Below are 17831 nucleotides of genomic sequence, written 5' to 3'. Positions count from 1 at the left end.
CCTATGTTACCCATCGTCGCGTGTTCACGTGACAAGCGCGATCCAGAAAACAATATTACTCAGCATGGTAATTAAAGTGGACTTTCATGGGAGCCGAAACAGGTCCAACGCGAAAATTCACGAGCACAAACGCGTCTCCCCAGGCGACGCCAAATATCCTCGCCCCTCCGGCTTGCTTTCTTTCCTTCTCATCCCACTTCCCAAAATCACTCCTCGCTCCTCCTTCTCTCTTCAATACCATACAACCCCTCATTCTACTTCACAACTAATCTACATCTTCTTTTGACTGCCCTCTATACCCCTGTCCCTGAATCCTTCTCCTCCTCGTCCTTCCGACCTCTTCTCATATTCATATTCCACCATGTTCGTGTACAAGCGAGGTAAGCATCTAGACATCCAGGACCATCGTGGTTCATCACTGGTTACAGAACAACACAATCTCCACGTGGAATCCTATGTGGCCGCGACTGTTGCCACTGACGACGAGGCAAAATACTGACGGCGTGAAATCACAGACGGACGCAAGGAACGCGTGCAGTTCGATAAGATCACTGCTCGTGTTTCCAGACTTTGTTACGGTCTCGATCCCGAGCATGTCGATGCTGCGGCTATCACACAAAAGGTCATCTCTGGAGTGTACCAGGGTGTCACCACCATTGAGCTGGACAACCTGGTGAGTTCCACACGCCACTCCTTCACAGAGGCAACCCCGACGTTCAAGAGAAAGGGAAAGCAGACTAACGAGTAACTTCACAATCAGGCTGCCGAGACTGCTGCATACATGACCGTCACACACCCTGACTACGCCATCTTGGCCGCTCGTATCGCCGTTTCCAACCTCCACAAGCAGACGAAGAAGCAGTTCTCTATGGTAATCGACGACCTTTACCACTATGTGAACCCGAAAAACAACAAGGCAGCGCCCATGATCTCAAAGGACATTTATGAAATCGTGATGAAGCACGCTGAGGAGCTCAACTCCGCCATTGTCTTTGACCGCGATTTCAACTACAACTTCTTCGGGTTCAAGACTCTGGAGCGTTCATATCTTCTCCGTATCAACGGCAATGTTGCTGAGCGGCCCCAGCATTTGCTGATGCGTGTTGCTGTCGGTATTCACGGCGAGGACATCGAGAAGGCTATCGAGACATACCATTTGATGTCTCAGAAGTATTTCACCCACGCTTCTCCTACACTGTTCAACGCCTCTACTCCCCAGCCCCAGCTGGCTTCCTGCTTCTTGGTTGATATGAAGGAGGACAGCATTGACGGTATTTACGATACTCTCAAGACCTGCGCCATGATCTCCAAGACTGCTGGTGGTATTGGCCTGAACGTCCACCGTATTCGTGCCACCGGATCTTACATTGGTGGCACCAACGGCTCTTCCAACGGTATCGTGCCCATGCTTCGTGTGTTCAATAACACTGCCCGCTACGTCGATCAGGGTGGTAACAAGCGTCCTGGTGCCTTTGCTATCTATCTCGAGCCTTGGCACGCGGATGTCTTCGAGTTCCTCGATCTCCGCAAGAACCACGGCAAGGAGGAGGTCCGCGCTCGTGATTTGTTCTACGCTCTGTGGACGCCCGATCTTTTCATGAATCGTGTCGAGGCCAACGGCGAATGGACCCTTTTCTGCCCCAACGAAGCTCCTGGCTTGGCTGATGTCTACGGTGACGAGTTCGATGCCCTGTACGAGCGCTACGAAAAGGAGGGCCGTGGCCGCAAGACCATCAAGGCTCAGAAGCTTTGGTACGCCATCCTCGAGGCTCAGACCGAGACCGGTAATCCCTTCATGCTCTACAAGGATGCCTGCAACAAGAAGAGCAACCAGAAGAATTTGGGTACCATCCGCAGCTCCAACCTGTGCACCGAGATTATCGAGTACAGTGCCCCCGACGAGGTCGCTGTCTGCAACTTGGCGTCTCTGGCCCTCCCTTCCTTCGTGGATGCTGCTCGTGGCGAGTACGACTTTGGCAAGCTGCACGAGGTTGTTCAGGTTCTCGTTCGCAACTTGAATAAGATCATTGACATCAACTACTACCCCGTCCCCGAAGCCAAGAAGAGCAACTTCCGCCATCGTCCCATCGCCCTTGGTGTCAACGGTTTGGCCGATGCCTTCCTGGCTTTGCGCCTGCCATTTGACTCTCCTGAGGCGAAGCAGCTGAACATTCAAATCTTCGAGACCATCTACCACGGTGCTTTGACTGCTTCTGCTGAGCTGGCTGCCAAGAACGGCCCCTATGAGACCTACCCTGGCTCTCCCGTCTCTCAAGGTATCCTGCAGTACGACATGTGGGACCGTACCCCTACTGACCTCTGGGACTGGGCTGCTCTGAAGGCCCGTATCGCCGAGGTTGGTGTTCGCAACAGTCTGTTGGTCGCTCCCATGCCTACTGCCAGTACTTCGCAAATCCTGGGCTTCAACGAGTGCTTTGAGCCCTACACCTCCAACATCTACTCCCGCCGCGTACTGGCTGGAGAGTTCCAGGTCGTCAACCCATGGCTGCTCAAGGATCTTGTCGACCTTGGCCTGTGGTCTGACAACATGAAGAACCGCATCATTGCCGACGGTGGTTCCGTTCAGAATATCCCCAACATCCCCGCTGATATCAAGTCTCTGTACAAGACCGTGTGGGAAATTTCTCAGCGTTCCATCCTTCAGATGGCTGCTGATCGTGGTGCTTTCATCGATCAGTCCCAGTCGCTCAACATCCACATGAAGGAGCCCACTATGGGCAAGATCACTTCCATGCACTTTGCCGGCTGGAAGATGGGTCTCAAGACTGGCATGTACTATCTTCGCACCATGGCGGCCTCTGCTCCTATCCAGTTCACCGTCGATCAGGAGCAGCTCAAGGTCGAGGATACCAATGTTGCTCGTTCCAACAATGCCCTCAAGAAGCGCGGTGCTGCAGGTGGCACATCCGCTTACTCTGCTGTGCCTCGCACCATCTCCGACGTGTCTCCTCCTGTCAAGGCCGCCGTCAGTGTCGAGAGCTCTCGCACTGTGGTTGAGTCTGCTGTTCCTGTTGCTGCTCCTGCTGCTGCCGCTGCCACTGCTGGGTCCGAAGAGACCACGGAAGCGGAGGCTGAGACTGAGGGCAAGTCCGAGGAAGATATTTTCTCAGACAAGGTCCTTCAGTGCAGCATTGAGAACAAGGAGGCTTGCATCATGTGCCAGGGCTGAGCCTGGGCAGGTGTTGGGGCTTTTCGAAAAATTGGTTGTCGGAATTTTGTTGTCTATTTTCATCTACGATTGTCATGCTTGATCCCCCTTTATAGTTGTTTTTGCTCGGAATGCTGTTAGTCTATGGGCTGTTTTTTGGTCCTTCTTTCTCCCTCAGACTACATTTTGATACTCTTTTGTTTGCACCGGTTACTGTTATTTAAATGTATTCATATTATGAGACTGATCGTTTTTCATTTTTCATCGAGGCTGAGATTGCTCCAATGTTCAAAGTCTTTTGAGCTCAGCCTGACGTGAGGGTGTCATTTATTTTATCCTCTGCCTATTTCATTCCAGGTCGTTCTATTTCTCCGCTCCACTAAGATGGTATAGACAAGGGTCCCTAGTACTAGGATTCTTATCAGTAGATTTCGATAAACCTTTGTTTAAGTTGACTGTATTTGTTCTATTGGGAATAACATTGAGGGCTTTGATAGGTGTTATTACTGACGATTGATCTAGATCCAATATCAATTAGTTTTGGCATCGGAAATGGTAGGTCAATCCTAGCTGTTGGCACTATTCAGTACATTACTACATACTAGCTGCGACCACAGTGACGATCCTGCTAACTTACTACAGTCGCAGGACAGTGCTGCTAGATTCTACCACGCCTTATCAGTCTTCACCAGTCAACCTGGACAAACATTGGAAGCCCGACGTTCCACCGCAAAGGGGTTCAATTCAGCATTCTTCCAATTTGTCTCTCCAAACATTCCGCCCATTTTACCCAGATTCCACAGTCCACACCCTCTTCGAAAATTCCAAACCCCCCATGTATCCACGGTCACTGAGGTACCGGCCCTCTCCGATTTTCGCCTTTCGCCAGTCGCCACATCCATCCATCATCCATCCCTCCAGCCCAGCCGCGAATGCAGTTCGGAACCGCGACGGGGACTTGGTCCAAATCCGGCGATGACACCTTTATCCGGGGATTCTAGAAGTCCCGCTCGAAGGGGCCTCTTCACTCACGCCATGGGTGATGCTCCTCTTGGTTGACGAGTGAATTTACATTAAATCCTCGTGCTTGTCGTCATGCTCCGGCATCGGGCATAAAGGGTCCATAGAAACGAAAGTCGGGTCCTTTCTCCTGATTTCAGAACAGTCATATTGATGCTTTCCATGGACGCATGACCACAGGGAGACGAACTGCCTGGTTCGTGGCCCTCGTGGCAAGGATGAATACCCGGCAGGGTCGGGACAACAACGAGCGGACTCGGGTGATTAGGGGGCCACGTTTGCCTGGAGACATGGGGTGTGTTGTAGGAGGTCGCCTTCGATTGGCCGTCCCTGGGAAAGTAAGTAGTCAGGGCGAGTTTTTTGAAGTCAGGGACCGAGGGTATACTAGAGTGTTTTGAGAGCCCATGGATGGAGGGGTGAGAGAAGGCGTTAATGTTAGTGCTGTTGGAGTCCGGTAAGTTTCTTTCTTTCTTTCCTTCCTTCCGAGTGGATGAATATAGATAAAAGTGGCGGTGTTTGGTTTCGGTGCTGAAGTGCTGGACTACGCTTTTAGAGGGCTCTTGGTGACGGGCAGTTTAGGTTTTGTCTAGGGTTGTTACGAGAGAGTTGGAAGGTGAGTTCCAGATCTGAGGTGGTGGACTTGGTTATGAAGTGATGTACGCTACAGTGGCTACACTCTACACAGTACAAACTACTTAGTCGTAGCTCTCGTTGAGATGCGAAAATAGGTCCACTAGCACATATTACCGAGTCTTACTAGTACTGTACTATCCATAAGATGGATGCTGGCAGCCTGGCACAGGAAGTCTGTGGTACTTATCTGAGACTTTAATACTCACAATTACCAAATGAACTCAATCACTCTCCTGGTATGTACTGCTGCTACTGCACGTAGTCGTGTATAGTAAAAGCCTTCTCCAAACGCGCCGTGTAGGCCGTCCTACTAAATATTGCCAACAATTTCCCACACTTAGATTATGACTTTATCCAAGTAGTCTATGACCTCAACGCTTTGAAATAGATAAGCTTTCGTGTCCCAGATATTATCTTATGAGCTTATGTATCTAGTACAGGCTATGTGGGTAATCTATTATCTGGACTTTAAGACACACAATACCTACATAGTTTTTAGACGATAGTATGTATGGAGCCATGTGGTGTATCCTAGGTACGTACCTCGGCGCAGTACCACTATTGCCATTGAATAGGGTGAATGGATTTCCCCGGCCATATAATTACCTGAAAGGGAAGAGTCTCTAAGTCCATCTAGTCGCAATAGCCTATCAGGGCTATCCTTTTGATCTGAAGTATGTAGGTACTAGGTAGCGTATACTAGATGATGGATTATACTCTCCGTCTGGTCTTAAATCGGGCGTGTCCAATATATGTCTTCTGTATGGCAATTGATGTATTTCAAATCGCTCTTGTACATCTACAAGTAAAGGTGGATTCATGGAGTACTCTGACTCTGGGCTCGATTCCAATGACTTTGGCGGGGAAGAAGAGGGAAGATACATCGAATTGAGGAATATAGCTTTAGAATACCTCAGGTGTCCCTTGTTGATATACTCCTATCAGGTACTGAGTGTACTGTGTCCACCTCACGGATGCTGCTACGTACGGCCATAGTAGAGGTACGAGTATGAATAATGAACGATTTTCGTTCCTGAATCCTGAGATAAGCGTCTATTTGCTATTAAATAGGCAGTCCTTATGACTAGTTACTGCCATTGTAGAAGTTATTCATGAGTCTCATGACTATAGTCTGACTGAATTCGCGCTCTAGACCAACAGCAGTACTGCACTCATTACACTTTACCCCGCCTCTTTCTCATGTCATTATATCTACACCTTACACAGGCATTTCACAGTCTACACACCGACGCAGTGTCCGAATGCATCTGATGATCTGTATCCCCAAGAGCTGTATGGCGTGCGACGTGTACCGGTCAACCCTGTCCCGTCTCCAATCTCTCCAACCTTCTACTTTTTCCCCCTCCTCCACTTCCTATTTGTATTGCCACCCCGACCCTTCAGCCGTCATTCCGACTGGCTCGGCGCGTGAGAAGAACAAGAATAAACCCACCGACGACGTGTTCTAGTACCCACTGCCCGGTGAAGAGGAGATATACTCTGCGTCCTACGAGGCTACCAGCTAGCCAAATACTGCAACTGGCGTCACCGCGTCAGTACAACTACAAACCGCAATAGTGTATCGCTATAGATGTATATCCTCGTCTATGCTCTCGATTGAGAATCGTGCTTGACGTAAGTTTTGAGAATTAGTAGCCTTTTCCAGACTTTTGTGGTTCTGCAGGAGGGCCTAGACCATTAGTGTTAGTGTGAGGGTTCACAAACTTCACTGTTCGGTATTCACTACTAGAATCACGATTCACTAGTATTAGTATTCCCTATTCACTATTCAGTGTATATTTACCCAGTCCTACTACCATTACTAGTATTAGTAATTACTCACTCACTTGAACCAACTTATGAACTATTTACCAACTAGTAAGCTTCTACCTTGACTTGGAAGTTGGAGTAGGTTAGCAGAGCAAGTTTGGGCAGCTATGCCATTACCCAGGTGGCCGCGACCGCGACCGCCAAGTCCTACAGTACAGGACGTCCAGGACGAACATATCTGGTCATGGCACGGCACGGGGAAACACCGCCGGGTAGTTCATTTTCTCTAGCAGTGGGTGTCTGACGTTCGCGTCATGGATATCTTTTGCGGGATTAATTTTTTACTTTCCACTTTGGAGTCTGGACTCCTGGACTCTTAGAGCCTGGTGGTGGACTACTACGATAGAGTTGTAACCTTTGAACCTTCAGTTGCAGTGCGACCGAAGGTGGATCATGAATGAGTGGATTGAATACGGTGCAAATGTTTTCCGCATACCGAGCCGGTGGGTCTCGCTTAGACTTTGAAAGTTCGAAGTGACATGTCTGATGGCCTTGCAGCCTTGCAGCCTTGCAGCCTTGTAGCCTTGTAGCAGGGATGAGTCGGGGACTTGGAGAATCGTCGGATCAGGTAGCAGCTGGTAACTTAGTTTGTGGAGGGGTGAGGGGTGAGTATATAATACTACTTAGTACTGAGTCTTACTGAATCTTACTCTGAGTCGTAGGGACTAAGCCCTACCAATATAGGAAGGTAGGTAGCCTGAGTTACCATCCCTTCATATTTAACGAGTTTGTACTATGAGTACCCTTCTCCATTGACTAATGCTACTGAGTAGTTAGAGGGCAGTGGTTATCTTCATTGACTGCAGACGATACGCCAGGTATCTTACAAGGCAGGATAACATGATAGCAGTCTACGAGGGGGTATAGTATTTCACCAGTGAGTTAGTTAGTACCTCTTACTACTCAGTGACTCGGTACTTGTCGAGTCAGTGCTATCATACATTTCCAACTCAACCGATTCAAGTCCGACGTGGCATGGCCCTGAGCGTCCCAGACTCTGGCATCACCATGTCACTTGTCAAGGGATTCTTGATTCAGTTCGTGCTCTGGGCATCAACGGATACAGATGCCGTGTTGCCCAACTCCTCCTTCACCACTGTCCTACATCTGGTCCCGGGGAAAAAGGAAGAGCAAGCCTTTCGCCGGATCGCGCTTGTACGTTGCAGAGTGCAGAGTGCAGAGCGCAGACCTCTGGAGGGCACACAACGTTGTGTGCAAGGACAAGTCCCCGAAAGTTGGACAGAGACATCTCTGTGTGGGTTTCTTGGTTGCCCGGCTAAGTATCGCTCTCTGCAACTTTTGTTGCAGAGAGTACCTTGACAGGACCAGATTCTGTCGCTGTGTGGTGGTGTCGCGATCTTTCGGGTCTCGCCCGGGCAGATGGACACGGAAACGGCGGATGGGACAGGAGGTAGTACTAAGTAAGAGGACTGAGGGTACAAGCTTGAGAAAGTATCTGGTACTTGTTGTGCATATGATATTTGATCCATCTTAGTAGGTACTCAAGGTACTAAGATACCTCTTCGACCAGTAGACTCTTGCGTCAATGATGGTTCCCTAACACGTTCTAGCATGGATGCCAGAAGAGGGGGGATCTAGGGTGCCTGAGCAATCACATGTTCTCATGATGTCTTTTCTTCGCTCTCTTCTAGACTTTTGCTCCTCTTTTGGAGTCGAGTGGATATCCTACGCCCACTCTCAGTCTCCAGTACATCAGGAAGAGAGAGAGAGAGAGAGAGACGAGAGGCTAAAGATTCCGCATCCTGCCAATTGCCCCCCGGTGGAGCAAAATCCAAGATCCAACACCACTTGGCCACCGTCCGCTCGGCTGAGATAGCCGGGCCCAGACGCTTTCCCAACGCCATCATCACAGCGAACAGTGAACACTGTACCCTACCAAGTGGTGAGTGGTGACTAGGGACTAGTACTACTGAGTACGGTACCCATCTGACTGGACAATGCGCAGTGGATCAGACCCTCCGCTGAATGAGCGCCCGACTGGTAAAGACCCCTGCGCCATCTTGCGGCGCCTCGGCGAAAGTGCCAATCACGACCCCGTCTGGAGCCTTTCCGCAGCGTCCGATGCCAGGTACCCAGCGGACACGCGGTAAGGCGGTCCGTCGTGGCTCGTCAGAGTCGTCAGAGTCGTCACACGGGAATCGAACCTGTCGCGACTGATTCGAACGAGTCGAATGCAACCAACAAGGGAGTGGCCTGTCCGGTGCGATCCGGGGATTCATTTCAGCGAGTCACCATATGAGTGTTGAGTACAGTCCAGGGCTTTTTCGCATTGGGGGACGCTTTTCTGGGCTCTACAGAGGTACTACAGTACGGAGCAGACTAACTATGATAGATAACTAGTGTATGTACTATGTACTAGGTATAGTAGGGAGTAACTTATGTACTTATGGGAGTCTGGGACTGGAAGCGTCTCATGATTTAATACATCGGTCAGTATTCCGAGAACCGGAAGGGCAGACTCTTTGCAGTGTCGAACTGTCAACTGTCGAGAACCCTGACTACCGAAGAAAGTCCAGAACCTGGGATCAAAAAAAGGAAAAAAGAGGACAAAAAAAGAGAAGAACCAAAAAGACGAATCTTCCTCCCATTGCGACGGAGAAGAACGGGGTGGGTCAACTAAGAAATTTTCTTTTTTCGCTTCTTTTCTTTCCATCGCGTCGGGTGGTTCCTGAGGCGTCTTTTTTCCCGGGTTCTGTCGGGGGTCCATTCAGGGCCTCTTTGGGCCTCTTTGGGCCTCTTTGACTGGTAAACGGGCCAGGCACCGGGAGTGCCACAGACTTGAACTCTGACGTGCTTACGTGGTGGACGTGTCCAGGTTCCTGACTTTCTACACCCCCCAAGTGGGTGGCTCTGAACGCTGAACGCTGAACGCTGAACGCTGAACGCTGAACGCTGAACGCTGAACGCTCAACTCTCTCGAGGACCCGCTTCGATCGCCCGCACGGCCGTCGCAATTTATTTAAATCCCTCCACCCCCAGAGTCACTCCTTCCCTTCTATCCACAACTCACCAAAACGGTCACTCCTTCACCGTTTGCGTTCTCTACAGTCTACACTCCCTCTACCCACACACTCAACGTTCCTTTCGAGTGTCACTGTCCTTTCACATTCACTGCCGTGCAGTTTGATCCGTCCACGCCTTCTCAACTCGAGATAAGAACCAGCTCACAAAGTCTCGCGACGATCATCCACCGTCTTTACGACATTCCACCCACCCACCACTCACGGCTACACAGCACCTGACGACTCCCATCTTCAGTCCTTTTGAGTCTCTTCACCAAAACACCTTCCCTTACAATGGCCCCTCTGTCTAAGACTCTCGCCCTCGCTGGCGCCTTCTTCGCCATGACTGGCTTTGCAGCTCCTCTCAACAAGCGCGTCGTCGTCTGGGAGACCGTCACCGATGTCGTCTGGGAGACTGTCGATGTCACCACCACCATCTACCCCGGTCAGCACGCGCAGACCACCGTCGTGCCCGTCGCCGCAGCCGCGACCACCACCTCTGCCGCTGCCGCCGTGGTGACCTCGGCTGCTCAGGCTCCTGTTCAGTCCCAGGCCCCTGCTCCTCCGGCCTCCAAGCAGGAGACCTCGGCTGCTCCCACCACCACCACCACCACCACCACCCAGCAGGCTGTGCCTACCACCTCTTCCGTTGAGCAAGCCCCGGCCGCCACCACTGCTGCCCCCGTGGTTCAGGCCCCCGCTGCTCCTGCCGCCCCTGCCGTCGAGTCCAGCTCTTCCTCGTCTTCCTCTGCTGCCCCCGCTGCCACTGGATCTACTGGATCCTCTGGCCAGTCAAGTTCCAAGGCGGCCGCCAACTCGGGTTACAACGGTGCTTGCTCTTCCGGTTCTCCCTGCATCGGTGACATTACCTACTACGACACGGCGACTACCATGACCAACCCCAGCTCCTGCGGTACCACGAACGATGGTCTGACTGAGCTTGTCCTTGCTCTGCCTCACGGTATCATGTCGGATAGTGACTGCGGCAAGTCCGTCACCGTCGAGTACAATGGTGTCACCAAGACCGGTACCGTTGTGGACAAGTGCATGGGTTGCGACAACACCTCCATTGACCTGTCGCGCGCCTTCTTCGAGGCCGTTGCTGGATCCCTGAACGCTGGTCGCGTCTCTGGTGTCAAGTGGTACATCAACTAAGATTGGGTCGCTGCTGCGTCGATCGCATGCGCTTGCAATCCTCCAGGATCTCTCTCTCCCTCTCCCTCTCCCTTCCCCCCCCCCTTTTTTTTTAGGAAGACCATCTCATAAACGACAAAAAAGTGTTTCATCACTCTCCTCCCAGTGAGGGAATGATTCGAGAATCTCTGGCAGATTGGTCCACCCCCCTTGGGCGGGTTTCTCTTTTTCTTTTTTTTCCCCTTCTACAAGTCTGGATGACTTGTCTCTTTTGAATTATTTTTTTTTCTTCCATTCTCAGTCAATTTTTTCTTGACTCTTCCTTTTTCTTTCCTATTCCAGAGGACCTTGGGTTTTCTGGATTCAGGCCCCCTTTTCCTTTTCATTGATTCCCATTCTGTCGCTTACGAATAACACGCTTCTGAACCCGTGGCACGCCCCCAGTGGCGCTGTGCCCTTATGACCTATTCACCTTTTTCATGCCCATAGATTTATGCCATCTCTGCCGAGAGATTTTCGTGCCAAATGCCACTGCAATTGCTATGAAACCTTCCATTTCCTTGTAGACCAAGAAAGCAAGAATCCCCGCGCGTCTACATCTCCCATCATCATATGTGATTGTATGGAATTCCGAGTATGAGACACGCTCGAGAGAACCCCGACGGGCTGTGCCAGCGCAACCCAATCAGAAGCCGGAACGCAACGAGCCGATGTCTCATTTAGTCGCTGCAAGCCAGTAAGACAGCAAGCCAGTAGTGTGGCGGGCTACAAGAGTGCGCCTAGTCCTACTTCTAGTAAGAGCCCGAGGGGACGAGCAGCTTACGCGCTGAACTTCAAACAAGGGGGGTTCGAAACAGCCTAGTCCAGCCTGTGGTGGTGGGACACTGCTACTGTGCGTTACTGCGTTTCGATGACCGCCTGATTTTTCTGGGGTATGTATAATTGGACATGCTCGGTCGAAAACGTAGTGGACTGTGAGAGGATTGTTGGTGGTGGTGTTAGGTAGGAGTGATAGTAGTTGTTTCGTGGCTGTGCTAACAACTCGATGACTAAATACTTAAACAGCTACAGCCTACAGGACCTAGTACCTAATCCCAAGGGCGAATACCTAGTAACCTGACTGAGTCGCTTGGTAAGAGTTGATAGTTTCCTCAGATTAAGAATCAAGTAACCGACCGAGAATATCCTCTATTTCTAAATAAAGAATCCCTTAAACCATCGCGATTCGTGGATCGTGCTATAAAAATAGCTGAACTAAGTACACACTACTTGCACGCAATAGCTTAGTAAACCCTGAAAGTAATTACCAATTCCTTCGCAAAAAATCTCTGTATCAGAGCATCGGCCTAGGAGTAGTAAGTCTTATATGATGTCCTTGAGTTTAGACATCGTTGACGTATATCTTGATGCTTTCTGTACTGCTGGTGAGTGGCTCCTCTTGCCGAAGCCTGCTTATGATGTGCTGCAATACAGGCAGGCCGCAGCCACAGGGTGGTAGGATCATAGGATGTCATGTGCGGAGGTGGGGTTTTCTGTATAGATTGGTAGTGAGCTCTGTGCGTAGTGCGTATACCTTGATACTTGGTCGATCTAGTGAGCGAATGGAAACAAATCAGCAAGGTATTGTCAGTCACACCCCCGATTTTGAACTATTTCGATGTTACCTCCTACGTAAAAGATACACTCAAAAGATAATGTGAGCAAGACGACACGTTCTTCTGCACAACTTCTTCGTTCATGTCTGTGCCGGGGACCCCAGTCTATGCCAGCAAAGATCTCGTCAACTGGAAATTAGTGAGCCATGCCCTCACCTGAGAAGAGCAGATTCCAGGACTAGCGACAAAACCGATATAGCAAGAAAGCATTTGGGCTTCCACCCTTCAGTTCATTGAGGGCACGCTTTACTTGATCACGGCCTATTTGCCAGGGCCTGATGACAATCCTTGTGGAGGACAGATAATCTCAAAGACCAAGGATCTTTAGAACGGATGATCCATACAATAAAGCCACTTGGGCTTTTCCTAAAAAGCCCTCTTCTTTTAGTAAACGCGGTTGTTTAGTTTGCTCGAGTGAAGTTGGCGGGGGGGGGGGGGGGGGGGGGGGGGGGGGCTCTCCCGCCGAACTATATGCATTCGCATCTGAATCAAACGTGTAGATGATTAATATTGCAGGTATTGTGTAAAGGAAGAGCACATATTGTCATATCGTCAACGAATACATCTGGATGGCTGATGTAAGTAGGACCAGCCAAGACAGGACAGACAGGGTCACAGAGATGGTGAGATTGTCATGAGTGAGAGGTTCTACTTTAGCCAGAGGTATGTAGCTTAGGCTTCGAGATGATCACATGCTGGATGTGAATATGAGCGCGTCTTCGAGGTGAGCAACTACGCACAAGGCACAGCACAACTGTGTAAATCACTTCATAGACTTGATCAAGACACACAAAGGTCCTCAGGTATAGATACGACACGGTGAATCGAAAGGTTTCTCCGGTATTTGTTGTCGCAGATTCGTTCGGCCTGTGAAATTGGGATCCGGCAGGGGGACACAAATAAACAGATTGTTGTAACTCAACCGTCAGAGCAGCACCATGAAGATATCTGATTTCTTGATCCGCAGATGATGTTGATCCGATTATTGTTCCAAGAAGCAGTCGTAAAGTTCACGTTACAAGTCGCCATTGAAAATTGGATCGAGTTGAATTTGACTTGCAAAAATGTCGAGAAGAGACAGCATACCAGACGCGAAGAGACCATTTGCATTGTGCCTTATTTCATAAACCCCGAGTCATTGTGTAGATCGAGGTGACGTTTGTCTCTCTGCGTTCGAGTTTCTTGCTTGTCTCTCCCTTTGGAAACAGCGGACGAGATTCGGAGAAAAGATAGCCCAAAGACTCTGCAGAGCTTCGGGCCCAAGCACCACTCTCGAATTCGACATTGGCAGATATGAGAAAGTACAACCCGACATTTGCAACTTCTTGTTGCTTCTGTCATATCGAGGTTCTGGCCGTTTTAGCACAGCACATCAGTCGTTGTCTCGTAGCGTAGACCATCCGTGCTTCGAGATGAAGGAACCAGAGTTTTATATGCGAACAGGAAATCACGGATGAAGAAGGTAGAGATCTTCCGAGAGCTCGTGGTAAGAGATTCTTCCGAGATTGGCCGGCTTGTCATGATATTGGACAGTAAGGGGATGATGTTCAAGTCTCGCTACCACCGAACGCTGTGACAGTTCGGCTCTCGGGATTTGTAGATATCATGGATGTAAAACACAGAGTTTCTTGCTGGATGTAAAGCTGACGGAAATGGGATCTCCATTCCACAAGACGAGTTCGGAAGTCATAGAATGACTCCGGGCACGGTGAGTCCAACATGGACATAAGCAGGCACATTTCACAACGGCCTCTGTCTGTGAAACGGCCTCTGTCTGTGACTCAACCTCAGTACAGTACAGCAAGCGCGACCCAATGGTCTAGCATGAATCTCGTTGACTGTAGTGTGTATGCTTCACCCAAGCTATTTGGCTGGTCGTTCGTCGCTCGGACAGCGATAGGTTGGAGAACCAGAAGGATCTCCCATGTGCCGTAGAAGACTTGCCACGGATTCGCTGCTTGAACCGATTTTGTCCAGGGACGATGGAGGAGGAGATAGACAGACACACATGCTTGTTGGGATGGAGGTTCAAACATTGACAAGCCAAGACTATGTGGGAGAGTCAGGATCTTTTGACGGAGAAATGTCTTGTAAAAGAGATACTTGTCTGAGAACCAACGTAGATAGAAGGAGGAAGGGAAGGTCTGTGAGCATATATGAAATATTTGAGACTGACAAATTGCGTAGGTATTTGATAAACAGGCAGGGGTTCTATGGGGACAAGAGTACTGTCTAACACGACGGTAGAAGAACAAGGTAGCTGAGACCGTCTTGTTAATGCGGAGAGAACCCAGTGTACATGGCTAAATCCTTAGCCTGTTTCAGAGAACCTCATAGTGATACCCTCCCTGATGAAATCGCACTCATCCATGAACATTAAGCAAGCCCGATGTGGAAACAGTAGACGACGTGCAGTCACGCATCGAGACTTTTGATAAGGGAGTGTAGATGAGCATCAAGGCGAGGAGCCCACAAAAGCAACACATGGAAGACTTGACACCTTGTAGTCGACATAAGTGAAATGTTCCGTCGTACACGAATCGCTTGTATCTAATCATGAATGCGGTCATTCTCTATCTGAGACCGAGTCCAGAGCCGGCTTGTCTCAACGCAGGCTATGGCGGGAAGAAAAACCTCGGCGCGAAACAATTTTGCCTCTGCCTCGCCAGTAGAAGACTGAAATCTGTAGTTCATTCAAAGGCTCAAGGCAAGTGACTTGTCTTTGCGGTAGGAACACCTTCGGCTATTTAAGGGGACAGCAGCGGTACCGAATCGAGAGGGATATCTCTCCAGTCACGCATGAACAAGGCAACGATTCTCTGGTCAACTAGTCGAGTGCTTCCGAGTGGCACTAACTGCAGGGGTACCCGAGGCTGATTGCTCGGTGTGTGTACCTTGGAAGGTGATAGTCTTGCGTCTCGAGCCAATAATATACGTGTCATTTAGTAGCGTCCGAAGCAGGGAAAGCGTACTAATCGCGTCGTGGTGTCGTGAGACTTCGATGATGTCAAGATATGAAGTCTTCAAGCGGTAAACCCGTCGGAAAAACGGGGTAAAAGGACTCAGCTCAGCACGGGCTCATTCCACGAGAAATGTAGTCGTGCAATGCCTTTCTCGGAGTGGAAAAAGGATACCAAGGTGATTGTCCGATAACAATTGAAGCAGGGGGGATCACACAGTCGAACGAATTCCGCATGTCCTCCGGGCCATGACAAAGTATCGATATGTTTGTTGTTTCAAGATTGCAAGACAACACCGTACTAATGTATCATCCATCGACACCGGGATATACATACATTCTCGCTTTCCTGGGCTGGAGCAAGAGATTTGCATAACCGCACCTTTGTCTCTTCGGTGAAAGTCCTTGAAACTCCAGCAAGGTGAAAGAAGCTTTCTGCACTGATTTTGCGGTTCATGGATCTGATCGGCCGCTGAAAACGAAAGTTATGAAGCTCCCGATGTGTAAGGGATATATGACATATCCTCGTACGCTCCAGTCATACAATCATATGTATTCTACAGATCACCACGGCATGACGTATTCGGCTGGAATTCGAGGTGCCATTCACGTACGACGGCCGGGTTAGAACTGTCTACGCAAATTAGTCCACGTTGCCCGTGAGATCAGAGGGAGAGAGAGAGAGAGAGAGAGAGAGAGAGAGAGAGAGAGAGAGAGAGGTTCTGGACTGTTCGTATTGTGTAAACACGTACCACGCTGCCCTCAGCTATCCGAGTCTGATCAAAATACCATAGGTACGAGGATAGCTGCCACGCACCAACTGGCTCAGTGGTTTGACACACGAGGCACAGTACCAAGTTGACAGTGTCGCCGAAGAAACACAGACTTCGTATATAGATCATCGGGTCTTGCCAAGATTGACTAGATCCAGGAGTTGTTGTAAAGCTCATCAAGACTCGAAGTCCAGGGTGAGAGTGAGTGAGGATCAGAATCCCCAAGGCGGCTGACTCAATTGTGCCGTCCCACCTGACTTGTGACTTATATCGCAGCAGCTCTGTAGACAGTGATATAGCCGTTTTTTCTTTTCTTTATTTTGATGTCATATACTCACTTCGACGGAAGACTGGACACAGCTCTCGCTCTTTTTGCCAGGCTTTTGCAGCTCGAGATTTGGGCTTCCGTAGCTTCAACCAGGCAAACGCTTCGGTGATTGCCTGCATGAAATCGCACTTCATATACTTTTCATGTGCCATGGCAGCCAAATAGCACCGAGAATTCTTATTGGTAAACACGATGGTCCTCAGACTGAGTGTAGTCGTGAATCCAAGCTTCCAAGTGGAGCCAGAATCGAAGATGCTTGCTCGCGGTATTTGCGTTGGTACAAGTCAAAGATCGTGGTTGGTGCTGGATCTATCTTTGTCATGGGCGTCAATTCTGGGAGAGAAGGTCAGTCTTTGGTAATTCTGAGAATTCCTCGATGTATCGTTTGTGACTTGCCTAAGGTTGGTTTGATCAAGAAACGTAGTCCAGAATCAACTGCACTGGCTCACACGATGGAATTGAGAAATGCCCATGAGCTTTGAGAAAGAAGACAAAGTGATCTGGACAGAGATTGATCTTCCTCCATTCAGGCCTCCTTCAGGAGGATGGAGCTTTTTGTAGGGCCAGACGCTGTGTTTTTGAAGAGGTGTATCGTCCCTCACTGCATTTCTTATCAGAAAGGCTATTCAGCGAGAAACAGGGAAGGTCGACGCTGATTCTCTCACCATGGAAACTTTGGCATGGGGATACAAGCTTGTGGTTTCAAGAGAATGCAGAGTCTATTGCTGGGTATTTAACAAGTGAGCTGGAGGTTCCCCCATGACCAAGACAAAGAAAGGAAAATGCACATCTTGGGGAGATCCCTTCTCCGGGCATCCAGGATGGTAACCAGCAATCCATTTGCAGAGGAGAATTCCAGGCTGAGCTTGAATGAGAGTTATGACCTGCCTTTGTTGGTGGGAGTTGCCTTGATTGTCCAGCAGCTATGGTGAGGAAATGCTCCCAACCCTGGTTCAAGTCATCCACAAGGTCAATCACTCGTCTACTTGGGTTTGACTTACTATCGATGTCAAGTTGCGTAATTTGTGATTACTCTGCAGTTCAGCCAACATTATGTCCAACCCGAGGACGGGAGTTCACAATATATAGCATTCGAATACCCTTTCCAACACAAATGGAGTAGTAGTTCGATGCGAGGGACTCGTAAATTTGCACCTGCTTTTGATGCATTGGATGTCGTCGAGATCCTGTTTCACGACAATGTGGCATTCACATCAAACAAGTACATACTTGATAAGCTATTAGGTAACTACCGTGTCGGCGTGTACCAGCGTCGGTAGTAGGTAGTGTCACTAAACTAGTAGGTG

At 49.6% G+C, this 17831-nt stretch overlaps 3 protein-coding genes across 3 annotated transcripts; all 3 read left to right on the top strand.

Annotated features, from left to right (window-relative positions):
- Positions 1-361: 361 nt before the first annotated feature.
- Positions 362-3190, top strand: N7539_006080 (ribonucleotide-diphosphate reductase subunit RNR1; the record flags this gene model as incomplete). The annotated part of the gene is made up of 3 exons (XM_056935682.1): positions 362-380; positions 516-673; positions 761-3190. 3 exons carry the CDS (start codon positions 362-364, stop codon positions 3188-3190), a joined length of 2607 nt encoding a protein of 868 aa, XP_056789150.1.
- A 4437-nt stretch (positions 3191-7627) lies between these two features.
- N7539_006079 (uncharacterized protein) lies at positions 7628-8763 on the top strand (the record flags this gene model as incomplete). The annotated part of the gene is made up of 3 exons (XM_056935681.1): positions 7628-7807; positions 7982-8073; positions 8619-8763. 3 exons carry the CDS (start codon positions 7628-7630, stop codon positions 8761-8763), a joined length of 417 nt encoding a protein of 138 aa, XP_056789149.1.
- A 1206-nt stretch (positions 8764-9969) lies between these two features.
- Positions 9970-10830, top strand: N7539_006078 (RlpA-like double-psi beta-barrel domain-containing protein; the record flags this gene model as incomplete). Its single annotated transcript, XM_056935680.1, has 1 exon — positions 9970-10830. One exon carries the CDS (start codon positions 9970-9972, stop codon positions 10828-10830), a length of 861 nt encoding a protein of 286 aa, XP_056789148.1.
- Between the last annotated feature and the right edge of the window lie 7001 nt (positions 10831-17831).

This window comes from Penicillium diatomitis, assembly GCF_028827545.1.
Source record: "Penicillium diatomitis strain IBT 30728 chromosome Unknown utg000007l_segment0_segment0, whole genome shotgun sequence".
Taxonomy (NCBI): domain Eukaryota; kingdom Fungi; phylum Ascomycota; class Eurotiomycetes; order Eurotiales; family Aspergillaceae; genus Penicillium; species Penicillium diatomitis.
This window is presented reverse-complemented; position numbering and strand designations above follow the sequence as displayed.